Source organism: Herpailurus yagouaroundi, unplaced genomic scaffold, assembly GCF_014898765.1.
Source record: "Herpailurus yagouaroundi ecotype Mexico unplaced genomic scaffold, PumYag 180, whole genome shotgun sequence".
In the NCBI taxonomy this organism is placed as follows: Eukaryota; Metazoa; Chordata; class Mammalia; order Carnivora; family Felidae; genus Herpailurus; species Herpailurus yagouaroundi.
Window position 1 is genome coordinate 15453448 of NW_024412411.1, and position 20627 is coordinate 15474074.

General features: G+C 45.8%; 1 protein-coding gene across 3 annotated transcripts in view; it reads right to left on the bottom strand.

Annotated features, from left to right (window-relative positions):
• The window catches only part of ME3 (malic enzyme 3), a 185358-nt gene that overhangs the window by 83119 nt on the left and 81612 nt on the right, over nucleotides 1-20627 (bottom strand). For all 3 annotated transcript variants that reach the window (XM_040489569.1, XM_040489568.1, XM_040489570.1), the window contains 2 exons: nucleotides 17300-17433; nucleotides 14057-14206 (listed from right to left, as the gene is read on the bottom strand). In XM_040489569.1, the coding sequence (XP_040345503.1) occupies nucleotides 14057-14206; nucleotides 17300-17433 (284 nt within the window). The remainder of the gene's footprint in view (nucleotides 1-14056; nucleotides 14207-17299; nucleotides 17434-20627) is intronic.

Sequence of the window (20627 nt, forward strand, 5' to 3'; positions counted from 1 at the left end):
TCTTAAAGGAATCAAATCACCTTTTACATTAATGTTAAAAAGAAAATTTTAAGACACACTGCATTTTAAACAAAGTTAATAGAGTTAAAGCTCTTTGTCTTTAAGGAATCATTAGTAATAGAATCTCACTCATCTAGGATTCTATTAACAGTCATCAGGAAAATGAGATTCCAATTTTCTTCTATCCTTGCTCCTATTCTAACTATTGGTCCTTCCTTACACCTTCCTTCCATCCAACAAGGCACATCTAACAAGGCTCTGTGCTGGGGGCTGGGTGTCCAATGGTAAGCTAAACAAATATGGCTCCTGCCCATAGCAAGCTTACAGTCCAGTAGTGTGGGAAGAGTCCTGCATGGCAAACAGAAGTAGTTCAATTCTACCTCTCTCTCACTACCTATACAGCCTGGGGGAGTCAACCTCAGGAATCCTCATTTGCTCAAGTCAAAGGGGCTGCACTATCTGTTTCAGAGAGTGCCTGGCAGGACTGTATTTGAATTCATACTAAAACTTCAAGGTACTTTATAGATATAAGTAATAATTATGAGTTATGGTTGATCCCCCAAATGATGGGGGAACATCTATCTCTCTACACAGTAGAAAGGAATAAAGAGGCAGGAGACTTGAGTTCTAGTCCTACCATTTCCATTGACTTGCACCCCTGGTTGAGGAGGGTGTCATGTCCCCTCTTGGCCTCAGTTTGAGAAAGTTGATTTATAGAATCAGGATCGTGTCACTGTGTGCTGCAAAGGGAGGCGAACCTACAGAAATGCAGACAGAGCCCAGGGTGTCTTCAGAGCTAATCCCTTCCACCCCCTCACAGACAGGGCTCCACCTGAGATATCCTGAGGAGATAGGACTCTTTCAAAGTCCTCTTAGGAGGCCGATGCCTCAGCCTGTCTTGGAACCCACAGTGGGGGGATATCTGGGAGTTTTGGGGGACTGGGCTGCAGGTGGCACACAGGTAACATCTGTGTTGGTTGTGTAGGGTGCTTTTAAAATTGGAGGCCATTTAATATCCCGACACCAACTCAAGGGAGTATCATGGCAGCAGGAGCCATGAAGTGCTTGGTGTGTCCTTGCCACGTGCCTAAAAGGCTCTGTCGGTGCAGGTACGAAGGGCCCGCCAAGGTGCAAGCCCTGGCCCTCTTCCTGATGCTTTGTAACAGGGCAGCACAGTTCAAGGCCCCACTTTACCTCATCTTCCCCCAGGGGACTCCAGCCGACACCTGCTGTAACTCCATTCAGCCTAAGGAACGTGTTTGCTTTGCCACCGTTGTTTGTGGGGTAAGGGTGTGCACATGATTCAGAAATGCTGAGTTTCAGCAACACAGGACTAGAGAGGGCTCCAATGAGGAAGGCGAGCTAGTGGACAAGGACAGGTTTGGGTTTCAACACTGCCACTCACCAGCCAGATGGCTCTCGACAAGACCCGCATCACCTCTGAACCTCTCCCCCTGTGACATGGGGACAATAATGCCTTCCGATTTCTCAGGGCTATTGTGAGAGTCAGAGATGGTAAAGGTACTGTGATCATCACCGTACTGGCCACACAGTGAAAGGCAGTGGTAGTCGTGGCTGTTGTAATCCAACTTGAGGTTCCATTTCCAGAGCCTCATCTCAACTTTTCCCTACTGTCATTATGCGGCGATGCAGTTCAGAGCCAGCAAATCTCCCTTCACAGCCACATCACGCCGGTGTCCGTGTGCTGCAGTGTCCTGGGTTTTCACCTTCATCTCCACGTCTAGGACCCTCTCTGGCTCTTCTCTCCTGGTGCTTGAGGGAATACAGCACTTCTCTGTGCCCTTGCTCTTTAGTCTTCCTGAATTATCTTCCTCAAAAAATGCTTTTGTTACAATCTCCCTGCTCCAAAGTGTGTCGCCATCTCTGACTGACGCAATCCAAACCCCTCACTCCCCCTCACATCAGCTCCATCTTCCCCACCCCGTCAATGGAGTGAATTCCTCACACACCCTGCACGTGCTGTGGACCAGTGTGGTAGTGAGTCCTCCGTCCCGGACATGCTCAGTTACCAGAGAGAAGAGGCTCGTGAAGGCAGCAGTGAGGGTGTGTGGTCTGAAGCCTGGGTGGTGCTCCCATGTAGTGGATGTGTAACCTTTTTCAGTGACTTTAACTCACGGTGCCTCAGTTTCCTCTTCATTAAAATGGGCCTAATAGGATTAGTTACCACAAGGAGATGTCGTGGGGACTACGTGTGAAGCACCTACAAGAGTGTCTGGTGCATCGGAAGCTCTGAATAAACCAACGTGAGCTACCACTCGGTGACAGACATGACTCAAGCATCCTCTCAGGAAGGGGCACTGCTTTCAGCTGTAGGCAAGACAAAACTGGCTGGGAAGAGGAAATTCACTGCATATAACAAGTCCAGGGGAAGGCAGCTCCAGGATTTGTTTGTTTAGTGGCTCAACCATGTCACCAAGGACACAAGTTCCCCACATTAATTTTGGGCATTAACGGCCTGGACCCTGAGCTGTTTATCCCATGACCGTAGGATGATCATCACAGTTCCAGGCATCCTGGGCAAACATGAAAGTGTCATGGGAAGAAGGAGCCTTCTTGCAACAAGAAAAACCTTCCCAGAAGTCCTCGGGTGGACGACCCTCATATCTCTTTGGCCAGAACAGGATTGGCTGGGATTAATTAGGACCCACTGCTTGGTGCTGGGAAAGGCCAAGACTTCCTCAAGGCACATGGCCATTTGGGGGGAAAAAGATAATGGAGAAAAAATAAATAAAGCAAACAACAACCAGGGTTTTGTTAAGGAGGCGGAAGGGGCCATCAGCAGTGTCTTTTGTATTCCCAGTGCTGAGAGTCTGTGATTCTTGGCTTGTTCCAGCCACATGTCTTACTTTATGCAGTTCTTCCTGCTTGGAACTCATCCACTAAAGCTTTGTATGCCTGGGCTATGTATGTGCTGGGCTACCTTCCCAACATGAATCAAAATCCTTTTTTCGAGGTTTAGATCAAGAACAACAATTCAGGGAAGAGATCTCTTACCACAATGAATTACTTCCATCCTTTCCAAGTGAGCTAGACAATCCACACCACAATTTACTAACTGGCTTATGTTGCTTTAGAGATGCTCTTCTCCTCAGGTGGCCTGTAAACATCTCAAGGTCACAGGCCCTGAATAAACTATCTTATTCCATTTGGATCTTCCATGTACTTAATGGTGTCCAACCACAAAGACAGTTAATGCTTGTTGAATCAATGCTTGTTGAACCTAATCAGAAGACGGCCTTGAAGTGGTCTCTCTGGTAGGTACCCGGAGATACTATGCTCAGCACTATGGGAGACACAGAGAAGAACAAAACACATAGTTTCCCTCCTGGACCTTGTAGTTCAGGACAGGAGCTCATATGATGAATGACATGAAGTTGGAGAAGTCCATCGTCCTCTACCCATGTTACTTTTTGTTCTTTTGGGTTTTTTACTTGTTCCCCTCCAGTAACCTTTGGACAATGTTGAGGCCTCAGTGGGGCACCCCGCTGGAGCCCTGTTTCCACCTGCAGTATCACAGACCTGAAATCTTCTTGATCTATTCTTTCCCATCCTTCTCCCATTCACATAAAACCTATCCTTCCTAAGTTTCAAGTGCTATGGTTTTAGGAGATTCTGGTTTAAGATTAGTCTCTAAGAAATCAGTTCACCAATAAAGTTTTCAATGTTACCCTTCCAGGGCACACAGAAAATTTGAGGGGACTCCTATAGGTGCAATGAGCCGACCCAAGGACATGACTATGATCACGGATTTTAGGGGTTTGCCTGCTGGTGGTGGAGTTCTTTCCTGGCAAGGCAGAAATCCCCTTTTCTTTGAGGAATTCTACAACAATGACCCTTTATTCTTTCTCTAGTCCAGAAGCTTTCAAAACATTTACACTGTCTGCAGCATCTCTTAGGAAGCCACTTCTGGACTAAACTTCTGGACTAAACTTAGTGTGAGCAAACACAAGCTTTAGTGCATTTTACAGGTTAATGAGAGATCAAGGTTATTTGAGGAAAGGTCTACTCAACTCCTGCCTGTATGTACGTATTTCCTTCTCAGTAAGGAAATTCTCCCGCCCCTATTCTTTTGATCACCATGGCTGGGACTGCCAGAGACAAAGGAGGAAAAGGACAGAGTCAGATAAAAAAGAAACAAAAATCAGTTTGTTTAAATTGCCAGGGAAATCTGCCTTTGGCTAAAGGAAGTCAAACCCAGAACATCCTGTTCAAGTTACTAAGGCTCATTTACTTCCAGCTTGAGCAGAAAACTATAATCTTTGCATTTGTGTGGGGTGGCTCAATCTTTTCTACCTTCACTCTCAACCCCTACACCTAAACTTCTGGATGGCTGAGGTGTTCCTTTGTCCTCCCCAAACAGCAGTCTACTCCTTCTGGATGCTAAAGTCCCAAGTGGGTCATGTGCAGTTAAATACAAACTCATTTTTTCTTTTTTGGTATGTAAATGTTCAAACTTCCTCTAAGAAAGAAAAAGCCAATTCCCTCAGGGACTGAAAGCAAAGTAGTTCAGAAAGGAGAATAAATGCTCCTTCTTCTCTCCTCTAGATCAATCTGTTCCAGAGTGTTTCAACGATGTGGGATCCAGACACAATTTAACTTGTTCCATGTGACATTCATGTAAAATAATAACTGAACAACTATTAAAGTCCTTCATGCTTTGGAAGGACTCCTTGCGCCACCTTCCTTAGATCTATTCCAGCATCAATTCCCCAGCACGGAACAACCCATGAAAAACCCTGGACTGCCCGGCTGGTCTGCCTGGGAAGATGCCCATGCGTGAGTCAGAGCTCTCAGCAAAATGACACTTTTGCAGATAAGCCTGCAAGCTTTTTCTTGTCAGAAAATGAAAAGTATGTGTTTTTGTCAACTTTTACATTTTCCTCCCTTGAATGCCAGAAACTTTAGAGGCAAATTTATAGCCACGGTGCTCTAATCGGCTCAAAAATTATAGACTATAAGGGTTGGATTTAGAAGGAGCCCTTGAGATCACCTAATAAAATTCTCTTGTTTTATAGATGAGCACAGTGAGGCCCAGGAAGGAAGAGACTTGGTGACAGTCACACTGCTCAAACTGGGACCAGAGCCTAGGTCTCATGACTCCCAGGTTTTGCTACTAACGCACACTGGGGCCTGGCAGTATCCATTCCTTCTGCTTCCTTCAGATGGCCTCCACTTAGTTTTCAGTGAGCAACTTTTTACCAGCTCCTAATCCAGTGGTTTTCAAATCGTGGTCCCTGCCCCAGCAGCATCAGGGTACCCTGAATCTGTGTTTTGCCAAGCCTCCGGGTGATCCCAATGCAAGCTAAGTCTGAGATGCCCTACCTTAACCTGTTTGCCCCACCCACCGGATTAAGAAGGAGATCAGGGCACTAATCGGATCCATCTAATTTCACAGCCCTTTTTCAGCTTGGCTCTTCCTGTTACCTAAGGCAGAGGTCCACTTAATTTACCTCTGGGGAAAGAGTTTATTGGAAATTTGGAACTGGGGTGGAAAGCCAGGGACTGGCACTCGCTCTGCCTGCTTCTTCCTCTCGCTGCCACCTGTCCAGTTCTCCTCTTTCCACAGATCTGTTCGTTAACTTTCCTCTCTTCCTTCTGTTCCTTCATAGCCGACATCTGCTTTTGTTGTACCATGACCCGACTCTGAACTCTAAACTATAGCATCCCTTCTGCCTTAATTTCTCTTCCTAATTGCAAAATTCTTCCTATGTAACTTTTCCCATTTTTCGGTTTACACTCCTGAAAAGGACTCCAACTGACCCAGCACATCTTTTGAGTCAGTTCACACTGGTCCCATGCTTACCCCAAAATGCTTCGTCACCTTTAGTCTGATGCTTTTTCCTGTCTAATTAACTATTGACATAAGATAAGTGTACAGTTTGGATGGGGTTTTGGGGGGGCGACTTCCGTGCAGTGCTAAAAGCTTCAGGAGGAAATTGGGGGAGGGGGAAGGAAGCATACATGGGTGACTCTTTCTGACCTCCCCCTCCACTAATCCTGGGAATGAGACATGAGGGAACTTGGCAATGGGTTTAATAGTTAGGCTTACCGAGGGTTGGGTCGGAGATGGAAGTTCTGTTATATTATCATGATCCTAATCTTCAGTATACTGCCAGGCCGGGGTGGCCTGGAAAATATGGACTGCTGGTTATCAACTCCCCAGAAGTCACAGAAGATCCAAGCTGGAGGAACTATAGAGATCACGAAGCTCCGTGATTTGTGGCCCTGGGCTGCCACGAGAATCCCTGGGAGCTTTTGAGAAATGAAAGCTGCGTGGGCCCCACCTTGGGGATTCTGACTTAAAGCTCCCAGATGCTTCTAATGCACAGCTGTCACTGAGAACTACGGGTCTAACTTGACCCTCATAATTTTACAGCTGGCGAAACAGGCTCGGCTATATAATGTGACTGTGGCTCACTTAAAGATCTCATTCCTACCTTGGTTATAGAGTTTGGGTTATTAGATCCTAAGTGGTTAGAGCTGGAAGAGATCACAGAAGCCACACAGTTCAACCCTACACTTCCACGTGAGACTAAGGAGCTTAGTGACTTGCCCACAGAGTCAGCCAGGAAGGAGGTGGCCAAAGCTACAAACCATGTCTCATGACCCCTCACTCCTCTGTGCACAATACCAAGGCAGAGGACCAAGGATGCCAGATGAGAAGCTAAGCAGGCCCAGCCGCAGACCTCACTCTTGCTCTGCTCCAGGGAACCTTTGCACAGCACAGCTGGAACAGCTTGGCAGAGAAACCCAACGTAACTGGGTGTGGAATGGGCTCAACCAAAGGAATTGGTACCTTGGGGCCTTGAGGATGGGGAAGAGGCAGCTGGTTTGATGATGCTAATCTTCACTTTCTGCCCGCCTTCCAATCATGCTGGGAGTACGGGTGCCTGTTCCTGATCAACTGACAGCTGGGCTGGAGTCCAGAGTGTGATGTGCTCAAATGCTGTGCCCTGGGTGTCAGGGGGCTTCTGACACTTGCTGAGATCGGGTTGTCTTTGTTTCCCAGAGTGGCTTTAAATCAAGATATTGGCGTCCATTGGTCCTGTGTATGGCTAGAAATGGCTTTGCTTGGCATTTGGGAAGCAGAGGCATGAACCCTGGGGGCCCTTGTGTACGTGGGTAGAGGCGATGGAAGTGGTGGTGATGGCTGAAGATAAAAAGGTTCCAATGTAAAAACAGAAACAAATAAAAGAGAAAATAAAAAGCATTTAGGGCTCCAACAGCAAAGACAAAAACCAAATGAGGCAACGGCTTGACATAATGAGTGACAATCAGGAAAGCCCAAAGAGGTGAGTATGAGCCTCAACCACATCTTTCTGGGGGGCTGGGGTGAGGGAAAAGAAGCGATGAAAAAGCAATGTCCCTTTACGCTTGTGAGGAACCTTACAGTGGATAAAGCACTTTCACACACACGTAGCTTATCCGATCTTTACAACAAGCCCAAGAGGCGGACAGTTCCCGTGGTCCAGACTTGGGGACAGGAGCAGCCGGGCTCCAAGGCCACATGGTTCACAGGGGAGCTGACCCATTCCCTCTGGACTCCAGCCCCAGTGCTCTGTCTGCCATGGTACAGTGTGTGTGTGTGTGTGTGTGTGTGTGTGTGTGTGTGTGTGTGTGTCCCTCATGTGTGCAGGCCATTCATGCAAGGGAGCTTCCATGAAGACATGCATGCAAATGCTTATCTCTGAGGTGTCATGTTCACAGGGCCACAAGAAGCTCACCTGTGAGCTCAGGAGAAACACAGGTGTCTTAGACAAGTTAGCCTTAATTTTCCTCTGGTAAAGTAACAAGCTCCTTTTGGGGTTGTGTAGGGATAAAGTACCCAAAGTGTCTAGCCTAGGGCCCACCATGAGCAGTGTAAGTATTCAATAAATGGTAGCAGTTACTGTCCTGCATACATGTTACTGGCCTGTGTGCAGGACCCCACCTGCCTGCAGATAAGAAAGACAACAGCCTGGCTCAGGGCCAAGGGCTGCTGGCTTTGTCCAAATCCAAACCTGACTTCAGGTATCTTCTACAGGATCTCGACCACCAGTGAAGCCAAGGCCCACTTCCTACCCTCACCTCTCCCTCCATATCTTCCCCTTACGTGGTAACAGGTTTGCTAGTTAGGCACAAGTATGGATCTTTTCAGGTCTGTATCACACAACAGAGGAATGGGGGCACTTCAGAGGGCCAAGATGCCCTCAGCTGGTTTACCCTTCAGACTCTTGGGTAGGGTGACTCAGAGTCAGATGACAGACCCTGAGGGTGGTGTCTTGAGCAGGTCACAGCTGCTGAGCACCTGCTAGGGCTGGGCCTTTTACACATGGAATCTCACTGAATCCTTGTAAGCAGCCACATGAACAAGCATCATTCCCATTTTACACGTGAGGAGACTGTGTGTGTGTGGGGGGGGGGTCGCTAAATGGTCATAAGTCATCAAAAGCTGGGATTCAAGGCCAAGTCTTCCTGCTTCAAAGTCTGCTCCTTCTACTACCCATAACCCAGCCCTCACCGCCCATGTGGATGGGATCCCACACAGAGGCTGGGAAATGTCAGGGTTACAGGCATATGCATATCTGTTAGATCCCAAGACGATGAAGGTGAAGACAAGGTTGGTCAAGATGGAGGTGCCTAGGGAAGGGAGGGTATTCTCCCACACTGGACAGCAGCCTACACCATACTGGCTTTCCCCTCATAGCCCCTCCTTAGCTGAGTTGCATCTTGGACTCCTGCCTGGCCTCACCCTGGGCTTGCACATGTTAATGACATTCAAGGCCATTCCTTCAAGCCAGGCTATCCAGTATCTATGGCCCATGGAGAAGCACTCACGGGAGGTACAAAGGGTGAGGCAGGAAGGGGCAGAGGAGGCTCCACAGAATCCAGAACCTGCAGCTGTGTTTATCCACCCAGGGATACTCAGGTGCCCCAGAGATAGTCTAGCATCTCTCTCAAGGCTGTGAGGTGATGCAGAGCCCGAGGCACTTTGGAAGTTCCATTTTAGCATCAACTGGACCTAATTAGCTTTGGAGGGGGACAGGCCCTTTCACAGAGGACTCCATTGTTCCTGGGAACCTGGCAGGAATGTTTATCATTTCAGAAACTGAGAAGGAGCTGGCTCTCTCCCTCCTGGCCTTGGGGCTGTCCTCCCTTCAGATGCTAATCCATAAAGCCATTCCAAGCCAGGCCTCAGATGAAGCTCAGGGCTGGGGTGGAGCCCAAACTCCCATTTCCTTCAGGAGCAAGGCAGGTGTGGAATCAACACCTGGAAAGCAGCCAAATGGAAACCTGGTGCAACAGCTCAGACTGTCACATGTCAAGTAGCTTAATTGGGTAATCATCTGAAGAAGGGTTTGTGCAAAACATATGCGGGAAGTCTGTACCAAGAGTGTGAGGGAAGAATCCAAGAACACGGTTCAGTTTGCCCACACCTGCCTCAGCCCCACAGAGCCTCAGGCTCAGGACCTAGCTGGATCATTCTCTCCCAGGAGAGGCTCAGGAAAAGGTTATGTAGCAATCCCCACCAAAGAGTCCTGAGCAATCAAGCATTCCTGGAGCTGCAAGGGCACCCATCCCTAAATGCCCACCAAATAAATGTGCATAGTCCCAAACCACAGCAGGCAGTGTAGTGCGGTGGTTACCTGTCCACGTTCTAGTTCAGACTGCGTGGGTATGAGTTCTGGCTTTGCTGGTTATGAGCTGTGTGATTTGGGACAAGTTATTTCTCTGTGTTTCAGTGTTCCCATCTACAAATGGGATGGCAGTAGTAACTACCCCTTAGGGGATTGTGAGAATCAAATAAGCTAATATGCAAAGATTTTAGGATGTGCCTGACCTTCAGCAAACAGTTATGCATTACTATGATGCTTTTTTCCTGTTCCAGTTCAACTGCACATCTTGGGCTGGGACCATGGCACTCTTGTTTTCCCCACTGTGTGTCCAGCTTCTGTAGTACCCTGACGGCCCTCACTCAGGGCTGGCCTGGTTCTCTGGGCTCAAGTGGTTGGCAGAGCCTTGTTTCCACCCATATGAACCCCCACTCTGCCACCATGCCCCTCTCCATTGCTGAGCCATTGGAGAACTGCCAATGGGGCCTGGGTCCAAGTGGACACAGCTCTCCCTGTGACTCCAAACACCTTGTGTCGTGGGAAGGAGACCAAGCTCGTTCCTCTTTTTGGGCAGAGCCACTGGCCAATTCTCCTACCCCTCTATTCTCCTGTTTCACCCACCGTGGGGTCCTAGAGGACTTGCATTCTAGCAAGGGAGAGAAGGGTGTGCCTGGATCACTGTAAACAAATGCTTTTTGTCTCAATTCTTTGCTTTCATCTTTTACAGCCCAGCTCAAATGTCATCTCTTTGGTGTGGCTTTCCCTGACTCTGGTAGCCAGAATTCTAACTACCAGTTAGATCTTACACAAGTTCCTTTCCTCTGGCCACCTCAGTTTCCTCATCTGTGAAATGGAGGTACTATTCCCAGACTAACCTGACAGGACATTAGGAGGATCCATTATGAGCCAATGGATGTAAAAGCCTATCTCCCCTCCCCTGACCCTCCTTGCCAGGCACAGGAGGTGGGGAGATACCCAAGTGAGCTGACCACCCAGGTGTCTATAAAACCTATAATACCAAGCCCTTTCCTGGAATGGCCATTCCCTTCTTCTTTACCCACAGAATTCCTATCCAACCTTCAGGGACCAGCTCAAATATCATCTCTTCTGTGAAGCATTCCTACCACCTCCAGGGAAAAGAAATTTCTCTCTCCCATGGACTCCTGTAATTCTTTGTCTCTATTAAATCTCTTATTTTTTAAACTTTTATTATATTTAACTTATATCATTATGGCCTGGCCCTTCACTGTGCTTGAGGTCAAGAACCATATTTTGTTCTTTGGGGGGTAATTTCACAGCATGTAACATGATGCCCAGCACCTAGTAGTTGCTCCATCAGCGATGAGGGAAACAAAGAGAAATGCAGTTCAAATTAAATTCCCTTATTATAGCCTGCAGCCCACTGATAGATGCACTGATAGATGCAGCGTGCAACGCTCCCCAAGAAGCTTATGGCTGCCTTAATGCCTTAATGTTTACACTTCCTTAAAAACTAAAAGCAACCTTATCTTGACAATAGCTAAATCTTTAGGGTCCTATGAGACCCTGCTTCCAGCATCCAGAAATTCCTTGGAGACTTATGTTACTATACCTCCCCTCCCTGCACAAACTTGAGAGTGTATAATCAGTTGTTCCTCACAACCCTAGTGCAGCTCTTTCTGCCCACAGGTCCTGTCCCCGTGCTTTAGTAAAATCACCTTTTTGCACCAAAGACATCTCAAGAATTTTCTTGGCCATTTGCCCATGAACCCTACTTCAAATTCCATCAATAAGTGTTCGTTAACTCAAGTTCAGTTTTGTGTGTTCCCTGGATTCTAGAGTGGGTTCTGGAGGCAAAGTCTACCTTAAGAACCTGTTGTATGTGCAGGATCCTGATCCTAGTAACTGGTTCATCCGGAACCAACAACCAAATCTACAATCTAGGTTGTAGCCTAGGAGTGGGATAGCCTTGCATTTCCACAGGACCTCAGTGGCCAGCCAGTGCAGGCAGTGAGCCATGTCATAAGGGCTGAAGGACTTCAGGAAACAGTAGGTTCTGGAAGAGTCCAATTGTGTCTGTAGTTAAACGTGTGAGTTCATTAAATGTTCAATGACTCAATTTTCTTTTTAAAAATGTAAAAGTGTGTATGTATGACTCTACATGTAGCAATTTTTCCTTCCTCCTACAACAGTCACTGAAGACAAATAAACACTCACATGTATGACAGATACCTAATCCACACATCACATTTTACCCTCACAATGACTAGTTGATATAGGTAGTATTATTACCTTCATTTTACAAATGTGGAAATTAAGGCTGAGAGAGGATAAGGAAATTGCCCAAGGTCAAGGAGACTAAAAGTCATGGCTGACAGCAAAGACAGCTCTTTCTAGTCAGTACACAATGCTACTTTCCCATCAGAGTGTCAGGTGCTTGCCAAGTACTGGTCTAGTATATGCAAATGGATCTGACGTATTGACTAACGCCTCAAGAAATTTGTGTTCTGGTAGAGGGGGCTGATATACAAATAATTAAAAACATGAAGCACAAAAAATGTAACTATGGAATGGAACTACGTGTAATGAATTGAGGGGGAGGCAGAGGAAGGAGTGAGCAGTTCAGCCCTGGTGGATCAGGGAGGGCAGAGAAGCTGACTCTTGGGTGACCTTGAAGGCTAGCAACAATTCTGATGGACAGAGAACAAGGAAAGAAGAGAATGCAGATGTCTGAGGCAGAGAGGAACACATGTGCAAAGGCACAGAGGATTAGAGCACCAGAAGTACTTGGACATGAGGAATAGATCAGTATAGCCAGAGCATGGGATTTCTGAGCTGGAGCTGGGCTGTGATAAGCTTACTTTCATCAAAGTGCTGGACTTGTTTCTTTAAGACTTGGAGGCTGCTGATGGCCTTGGAGGAGGGAAATGAGCTGACCTGCACTCTGCAGGAGGGAGGACCTGGGAGGATCATTTCTGAGTAGGAACTGGCAGGTAAACAGGGTCCTACATCCTTTAGAAATGTTCTACCAGCTCCCAAGGTCGCTGCCACTACTGGTTTCAGAATGAGAGTAAGAGAAAAGGAGTCTCTTTCCTCTTGAAAAAGGCAGGTTGAAGACCACTGCTACAGGGTCTGGGTGCAGTCCCCCCATAGGACTGCAGAAGAATGGCTCCTTTTTTTTTTTTTTTTTAGTTTATTTACTTTGTTTTTAGAGAGACAGAGACAGTGAGTGAGTGGGGAGGGGGAAGAGAGAGAGAGAAAATCCTGAGCACGCTCCACGCTCAGCACAGAGCCTGAGGCAGGGCTCAATCCCACGAACCATGAGATCATGACCCGAGCCCAAAATCAGGAGTCGGACGTTTAACTGACTGAGCCATTCAGACACCCCATGGCTGCTCTGAGTGATGAGGTCAGGTCTGCTTCAACAGCTGGACCCCACCTCCACCGCAAGAAGTGAGACGTGACACACTGCCCCTTGGCCAAAGGTGACAGTGGGGCCAGAAGAGGAAGAGAACCGGCATCAGGGCCTCCACGTGCTCACGTGGCAGGCTTATCCCAAATGCTGGCTTCACAACTGGAAGAATGTTTTTCCAAATCAACAAAAGATGTTCTAGATCCATGATTACATGCTCCTCATATACCAAAGGATTTATAAACACAGATTTATAAATTCTATGCAAACATAAATTACACATCAGTGCACAGCACACTGTATCTTAACATATTCTAACACAGACTAAAACAGTGTTCCATTACATATAATAAACCCAAGCCAGTCTTTTATCAGCAGTGCTAGAAATATGTATTGATAATAACCAGGCACCTTGCACTGAGGATCTTTGGAAAACACTCATTTTTCCTTTTTTATACATTTTAAAAAATATATATTCTGAACTCATCATGAAAAAAAAAACCACAAGCAATCTTTTTAGAAAGACTGCCCTCTAAATTCTTTGGCTCTGAAAGAAACTGTAGTGCCAAATTTTTGTCTAACAAAATGACATTTTAAGTGGAATCTGAGTCAAGCCCAAATGAAGGAATACTGCTTCTTTGAGTCAGCAAAAGAATTCAGTCTTTGGTATCCAACACTCCATTATTCATTGGCCCGAACTGGCAAGAGAGCCGTCGGCACTGTGGAGATGACAAGAGAGGGGGTAGGTGGTAGGTAGATAATGAGAGAAAAACAATCTGAAATACCTTTCAGGCCAACTTTGAACAACATGTTGCGCATTTATCATTGGGAGGTGGAGGGGCTCTGTTATTCCCTTGCTAGACCCTCTCTCAGCTCATTTCTCTGGGCGTGGGGTAATTTCCTGAGCAAGAGCTTAAGATCAAATGTCTTGTCGAGCCTTTGGCTCAACCAGGAATAGCCTCCAGAGTCCCATTAAGCAAGGCCAGAGGGAAGAATAGATTCCCCAACATGAGACGGCCCCTCCCTGAGCCCACGCCCCAGGATGGCTCACCGGGGCCTGCGGAAGGTCAGGCCATAGTGCTGACAGGCCAGTCCCACGGTGGGGGTGTACACGATGGGCATGAATTTCTCCACGTCTGACGTCAGCACTCGGTAGAAGAGCTTCTCGTTCCGGTCCTGGAGTGTCATGAGAATGATGTACCTTGGAAAGGGAGACGAGAATCACACTGGTCACATGAGCACCATAGTGGCATTGCAGAGGTCCCTTGATACAAAGACCCAGGGCTCCCGCTCAGCTATAATGGCACGTTCATGGGCAAATCACTATCTCCCCTAAGCATGGGTCTCATTTCTTGTAAAATGTGGAGGATATTGTCTGCCTTATAGTACTTATCATTATTCATGGCATAGACACTATTCTAAATATTTTACATTAACTCATTTAAAACCCCCAGAGACTTGTGAGGTAGGTCCTATAATTCTGGCTGTTTTAGAGATAAGGAGGGTAAGGCACAGAGAAATGAAATAGATTTGAACTTAAGCAATCTGACTCCAGAATCACAACCATGATGCAAGATGGTTAGTTATGTTATTACTGTGTGGACATTACTGAATGAAAAAATAATAGGGGCGCTTAGGTGGCTCAGTCAGTTAAGCTCCTTGACTTTCGCTCAGGTCATGATCTCGCCAGTCAGAGTTCAAGCCCCTCATCAGGCTCTGTGCTGACAGTTCAGAGGCTGGAGCCTGTTTCAGATTCTGTGTCTCCCTTTCACTCTCTGCCCCTCCCCCATTCGTGCTGTCTCTATTTCTCTCTCTCTCTCAAAAATAAACATTAAAAAAATTTTAAAAAGAAAAAAAAATAATATACTGGAGGTGGCATAGAGTTGAGGAAAATACAGAATACACCAGAGCTGGACTTTCCCACTACAAAGGGCTGGTCCCTGTCACAAGCAGAGCTCCCCGAGTGGCTGAGTACCACTTGACCTTAGGAGGTGTGCTCCAAAAAAATCTCTTTCTCACCTATTCCCTGAAGCCTGAAATCAGTAAGCCAGGAAAAAGGCCTTTCATTCAGAGTCCTGAAAACACAAAAACCCTGGGGGAAAAAAATCCAAGGGTTGAAATTCAAGGTGAGGTGTTGGTGACTACTGATATCGCACCCGTTCTGGACAACAGTGTAGGAGAGTATGGAGGCACTTGAGCCCTGGCATGCAATGGGGTGGGAGAGAGGTACCCAGAGGGGAATGATCCCTGGGCATGGTATCAGGGTCCTGGGTTTGAACCCCAATTCTGCTGTTAACTAGCATTGTGACTCTGGGGAAGTCATGTGACTTCCTGGGGCCTCAGCCTCTTCCCTACCAAAGGCCCTGGTCTAGAACTAAAAACAGTGTTTTAGAAGGAAGGGAGGATTTCCGCTTGCATAGCCAGGATCTCAGCTCGTTACTAGTGTTCTGAGCTCATTCCCTTACTCAGTAGCCATTTGCACTCATCTCTTCCCAGTTCTGCATCCAGTGATGTCAAGTTGATAACTTGAAATCGGTCATGGTTGGGAGTATTTATATCATGGAAATTGGCCAATGCTATAAATCAGGGTTCTCCTCATGCCCCAGAACCAGTTACTATAAATTTACCAGCATACCATTACCCTTACTGAAAAGAAGCCAGGGAGCTTCCTTAGCATTTCCCTGAGCGCCTGCTGAAATAAGGGACTCTGGGAATGAGTGGGTCAGAGGAGTCAACAGACCATCAGGAGCAAGCCCTGTAGAGCAGCCAGTATCAGGCACGTCCCCTGCTCCCTGAGCCTGGCATGTCTTCCCAGGCATATGAGTAAAGTCTATCTAGCTGAAAAAAACTGGGGACAGGGAAGGATTTAGGACTTTTAATTCTTAGGAAAAAGGATTTCACATTAGACTTTAATTCTTTGTAAATTTAACAAACGGGGGAAGTTCAGATTGTTCAAAGTTAGAGCATGTGTAATGCTGTTGGTTGGATTAATCTTGTACTTTCCGGTTTGGTCTTCAGGGTGACATAGTTAGACTACTGAGTGGCATAAACAAGAAGGAAAGAATATTTGACCTGGGCTGCAGTATGGCCTTGGAGCTAATGGGAGTGATACCCATAGAGTTTACCTGTTCCGGAATAGAGGGAAGGGGGGAAGCAGAGCTTTCATTATTCACTACAATTTAGGAAACATGGACTCTATGGGGGAAGCATGGGAAGACAGGTGCAGGATCTGACATCCTGCTGAGGGGGACAGCCACACCATCAATGACCCAAAGTCTTGGCCATTAAGCTCTACAGATATATGGGGGTGTCTCTTATCTTCTCCCCAAATTTCTGCCGGAGCCCAGCAAGGCACCGTATTTATTTTTGCACGCTTTTGCACAGTGCCTATTGTTGTAAGTTACAGTTACTATGTAACTATTCTGAGCACATTACAAATACTAATGCATTTAAGCCTTATCATAACCCTATGAGTTAGATACCACTGGTATGGTACAGATGAGCAATGAACCAGAGGGGCTGAGTAAGTTTTGCTGTTAAGTGATAGAGTGAGGATTTGAAGTCAGTCTAATACTAGAGTCTAGTCTTATAGCCACTGAGCTCTAATGCCTCTTAGCTATGGCACAGCAGAGCAATTAAGAGCAGACTCTGGAGCAAACTGTGTTCAAATCCTGGCTGTACCAATTCACAGCCATGTGACGTGGGAGGTCACCACCTTCTTTAGTAAAAACTGACAAAGCTGACCCTGTGATCCCTCATTTGGCTCTTCGTGTAGTATCCCCACTGGGAGAACCCAGAGGGGAGGCAGGGTTATTAACAGTTCTAACATATGACATCTGAGGTCCCTTCGGAGGTGTCATTGTGCACTTCCCCTCTTCTCCCACACATTCCCCTTACCGTATGAACCTGAGCCATGTACCACCCTTCTCCCCCTTGCTCCCCTTCTCCCTGTTGAGTGAAATGCCTTCCATGAACCCCAGTGCCATCTGCTGAAGTCCCATCAGTGCTTCTCTGGCTGACTCAGATACCATCACTTCCCAGAGGCCCAACCAGATTCCACTGGTTGGACGTCAGTCTCCCTTCCCAGTTCTCCCAAGACATGTCTACGGTGCCTCTATCATAACAAGCTCTGTCCCTCAGGGAGACCACCATCCTGTGGAAGACAGGGCTGGGTCTGGGATGTCTCAGGGCTCTCAGCCTTTCCCTGATGCAGAGAACCAAGAGAACCTTCTATGGGCCACAAGAAACAGCTCAGCCTGTGGCTCGAGTAGAGAGAGCAAATCTAGGCACTGACTTGTCCAGGTCGCTCTGCTGCCGCTCATAGTATCTCATGATCCGGAGAAGCTGGACGTCCTGGCTCAGGAAGCAGGGGGGAATCAGGCCGTGGATTCCAAGCTGCAGCCTTTCTTCAAGTGTAAAGGCCATCCCCTGGGAAGAACAAGAAAGAAACACACACACATGAAGGGATATATGTAAAACTACAGAACAGAAAGGTTCCATCCACAGACAGGCAAAAGTCACTGATTCAACAGTGGGCCCTGCATTTGAATCCCACCTCTGCCATTTAAATGACGGGCAATCTTGTGCCAAGTACTTGGATTCTTCTGAGTTTCAGATTCTTCCCGGAAGAATGAGGAAAATATCTACGTGGTCAGTTTTTTTGGTTAGTTTTTTTTTTTTTTAAATGTGTTTTATTTTTTAGAACAATTTTGGATTTACAGAAAAAAATGAGAAGGCAGTACAGAGAGTTCCCATATATCCCCTCAGCCAATTTCTATTATTAATACTGTCTATCACTTCAGTACATTTGTTAGAGCTAAAGAACCTATAGTGACACATTATTATGAAGCAAACGCCATAGTTTATTCAGGCTTCCTTGAGGTTTTTTTTTGTTTTAGAGAGCAAATGAGCAGGGAAGAGGGGCGGGAGGTGGGGCAGAGAGAGCATCTTAAGTAGGCACCATGCTCAACGTGGAGGCTGACGCAGGGCTCAATCCCACAACCCTCGGATCATGACCTGAGTTGGAATCAAGACTCAGGCGTTCAACCAACTGAGCCACAGGTGCCCCATAGCCTTCCTTAGTTTTTACCTATGGCCCTTTCTGTTGTTCTTTTTGCAGGATCCCACACTACATCTAGTGATCATGTCTCCTTAGGCTCCTCTGTCTGACAGTTTATCAGACCTTCCTTGTTTTTGATGACTGAGAGTTTTGAGGAGTACTGGTCACGTATTTTATACAATACCCTTCTATGGAATATGTCTGATTTTTTTTCATGACTCTACTGGGATTATGGGTTTTTAGAAGGAAGACACAAAGTGCCATTTTACACATCAGATCAAGATACACACTGTCAACACGATTTATCACTGTTGATATCAACCTTGATCGTGACCCTGATCACCGGGCTGGGTAGTGCTTGTCAGGGTTCTCCACCGTAAAGTGACTCTTTTTTTGGAATCTTCTGCATGCAAGATTTGTCTCTTCTCCCCATTTATTTATTCAATCATTTATTTATATTAGAATGGACTCATGGGTACTTATTTTATACTTTGGGTTATAATCCAATATTTATTTTGTTGCTCAAATTATTCCAGCTTTGGCCATTAGGAACTCTTTCAGATGGCTCCTGTGTCCCTTTGACATATTCCCCTAATTCCTTCCTCCTCACTCCCTCTTTCTCTTCCTTCCTTCCTCTCTTTCTCTTTCTCTCTCTTCCTTCCTTCCTTCTTTCTTTTTTTCTTCTCTTTCTCTCACTTTCTTCCTGCCTCCCTCCCTCCATCTCTTTCTCTCTCTCTTTCTTTCATCTACTTCTTACTTTCTGGCACAAGATGATCTAGGATCACCTTTTATGTTATAGCCTGCTCCGGTCCTAGAATCAGCCATTGATTCAAGGAAACCTAATTCCTTCTTTGAAACATGGCATTGGAAACCACTACTCAATACATGTGCTACTTACTACTGGGGTTTTATTGTTTCTAGTCCCTCTCAGCTGAAAGAGCAAGGAAATGAATCTATATTAAGCTAAACATAACTTCATAGTAATATCTCTAATCCATTACTGCATGGATCATTCTAGCCTCATCACTTTGCTAATCTGTAAATTCTTACTGCACCAGTGAAAGACTAAGCTCCCACCACCTGCCACCCATGTACTTAATTACTCAATTCCAGTATACACATTTGGTATCAAAATTGTTAACCCATGCCACCATGGGAAACAACTTAATACACTAGATTATAGTGCTTATAAGCTGTTCCTTTTGCCTTTAGTCTTCCAAACTTCACTTATTTCCACAGCTACTTAGGTCAGCACTTTTCCTTCCACTCCTTCACTGAGGTTGTATCATACATTTATGTATGATATAACACAGTTGTATTCTCATGTTACAGTGTGCATTTGATCCAGTAGCCTATTAAATGATTTGGAAAAAAAATCTGGATACATTAAGATCCATTCTTTGTACTGTAAAGCTGTAGGAGTTTTGACAAATGCATAAGGTCTTGAATCCAACATTATGGCATCATGCAAAATAGTCTCACAGCTCTAAATATCCCATGTGCTTTACCTATTCATCCCTCCCTTCCTCCCCCTGGACCTCTGGCAACTACTGATTTTTTGGCTGTCTGTAGTTTTATCTTTCCCAGAATGTCATACAACTGGAATCACACAGTATGTAGCCTTTCCAGATTGGCTAATTTCACTTAGCCAGAAGCACATAAGGTTCATCCATCTATTTCTGCGGCTTCCTAACTCATTTCTTCTCATCATGGGAGGACATTCCATGGTCTGGCTGTCCCCTAGTTTCTCGGTTTATCTATTCATCTTGGTTGCTTCCAGTTTTTGGTGAATATAAATAAAGTTGCTATAAATATTCATGTGCAGGTTTTTGTGCAGACATAAGTTTTCAAATCAATTGAGTAAATACGTAGGAGTGCAAGTGCTAGATCATATGGTAAGGCTATGTTTAGCTTTTTACACAAACTGCCAAACCGTTTTCTAAAGTGGCTGTGCTATTTTGCATTCCCACCGCAGCAATGGAGTTTCTATTGCTCCACATCCTTTCTAGCATTTGGTACTGCCAGTTTTTAAAATTTTAGTCATTGTAATAGAACTGTAATGGCATATTATTGTAGTTTTAATCTGTAACTCTCTATTGACATATTAATAGTGAGCATTTTTTCATATGCTTATTTTCCATCTGTGTACCTTTTTTGGTGAGGTATCTGCTCAGATTTTTGCCCATTTTTTTGCTTGTTTTCCTTAATGTTAAGATTGAACAATTCTTTGATCTACGTTTCAATGTAACCCATATCAAAACTCAAATGGCCTCTTTTGCAGAAATAGAAAAGTCAATCCTCAAATTCATACACAATAGCAAGGGGCCCTGGACAAACAAAACCATTATTTAATTTAATTTAATTTTTAATATGAAATTTATTGTCACATCGATTTCCATACCCAGTGCTCATCCCAACAGGTGCCCTCCTCAATATCCATCACCCACCCTCCCCTCCCTCCCACCCCCCATCAACCCTCAGTTGATTCTCAGTTCTTAAGAGTCTCTTATGGTTTGGCTCTTTCCCTCTCTAACCTTTTTTTTTTCCCCTCCCCCTCCCCCCA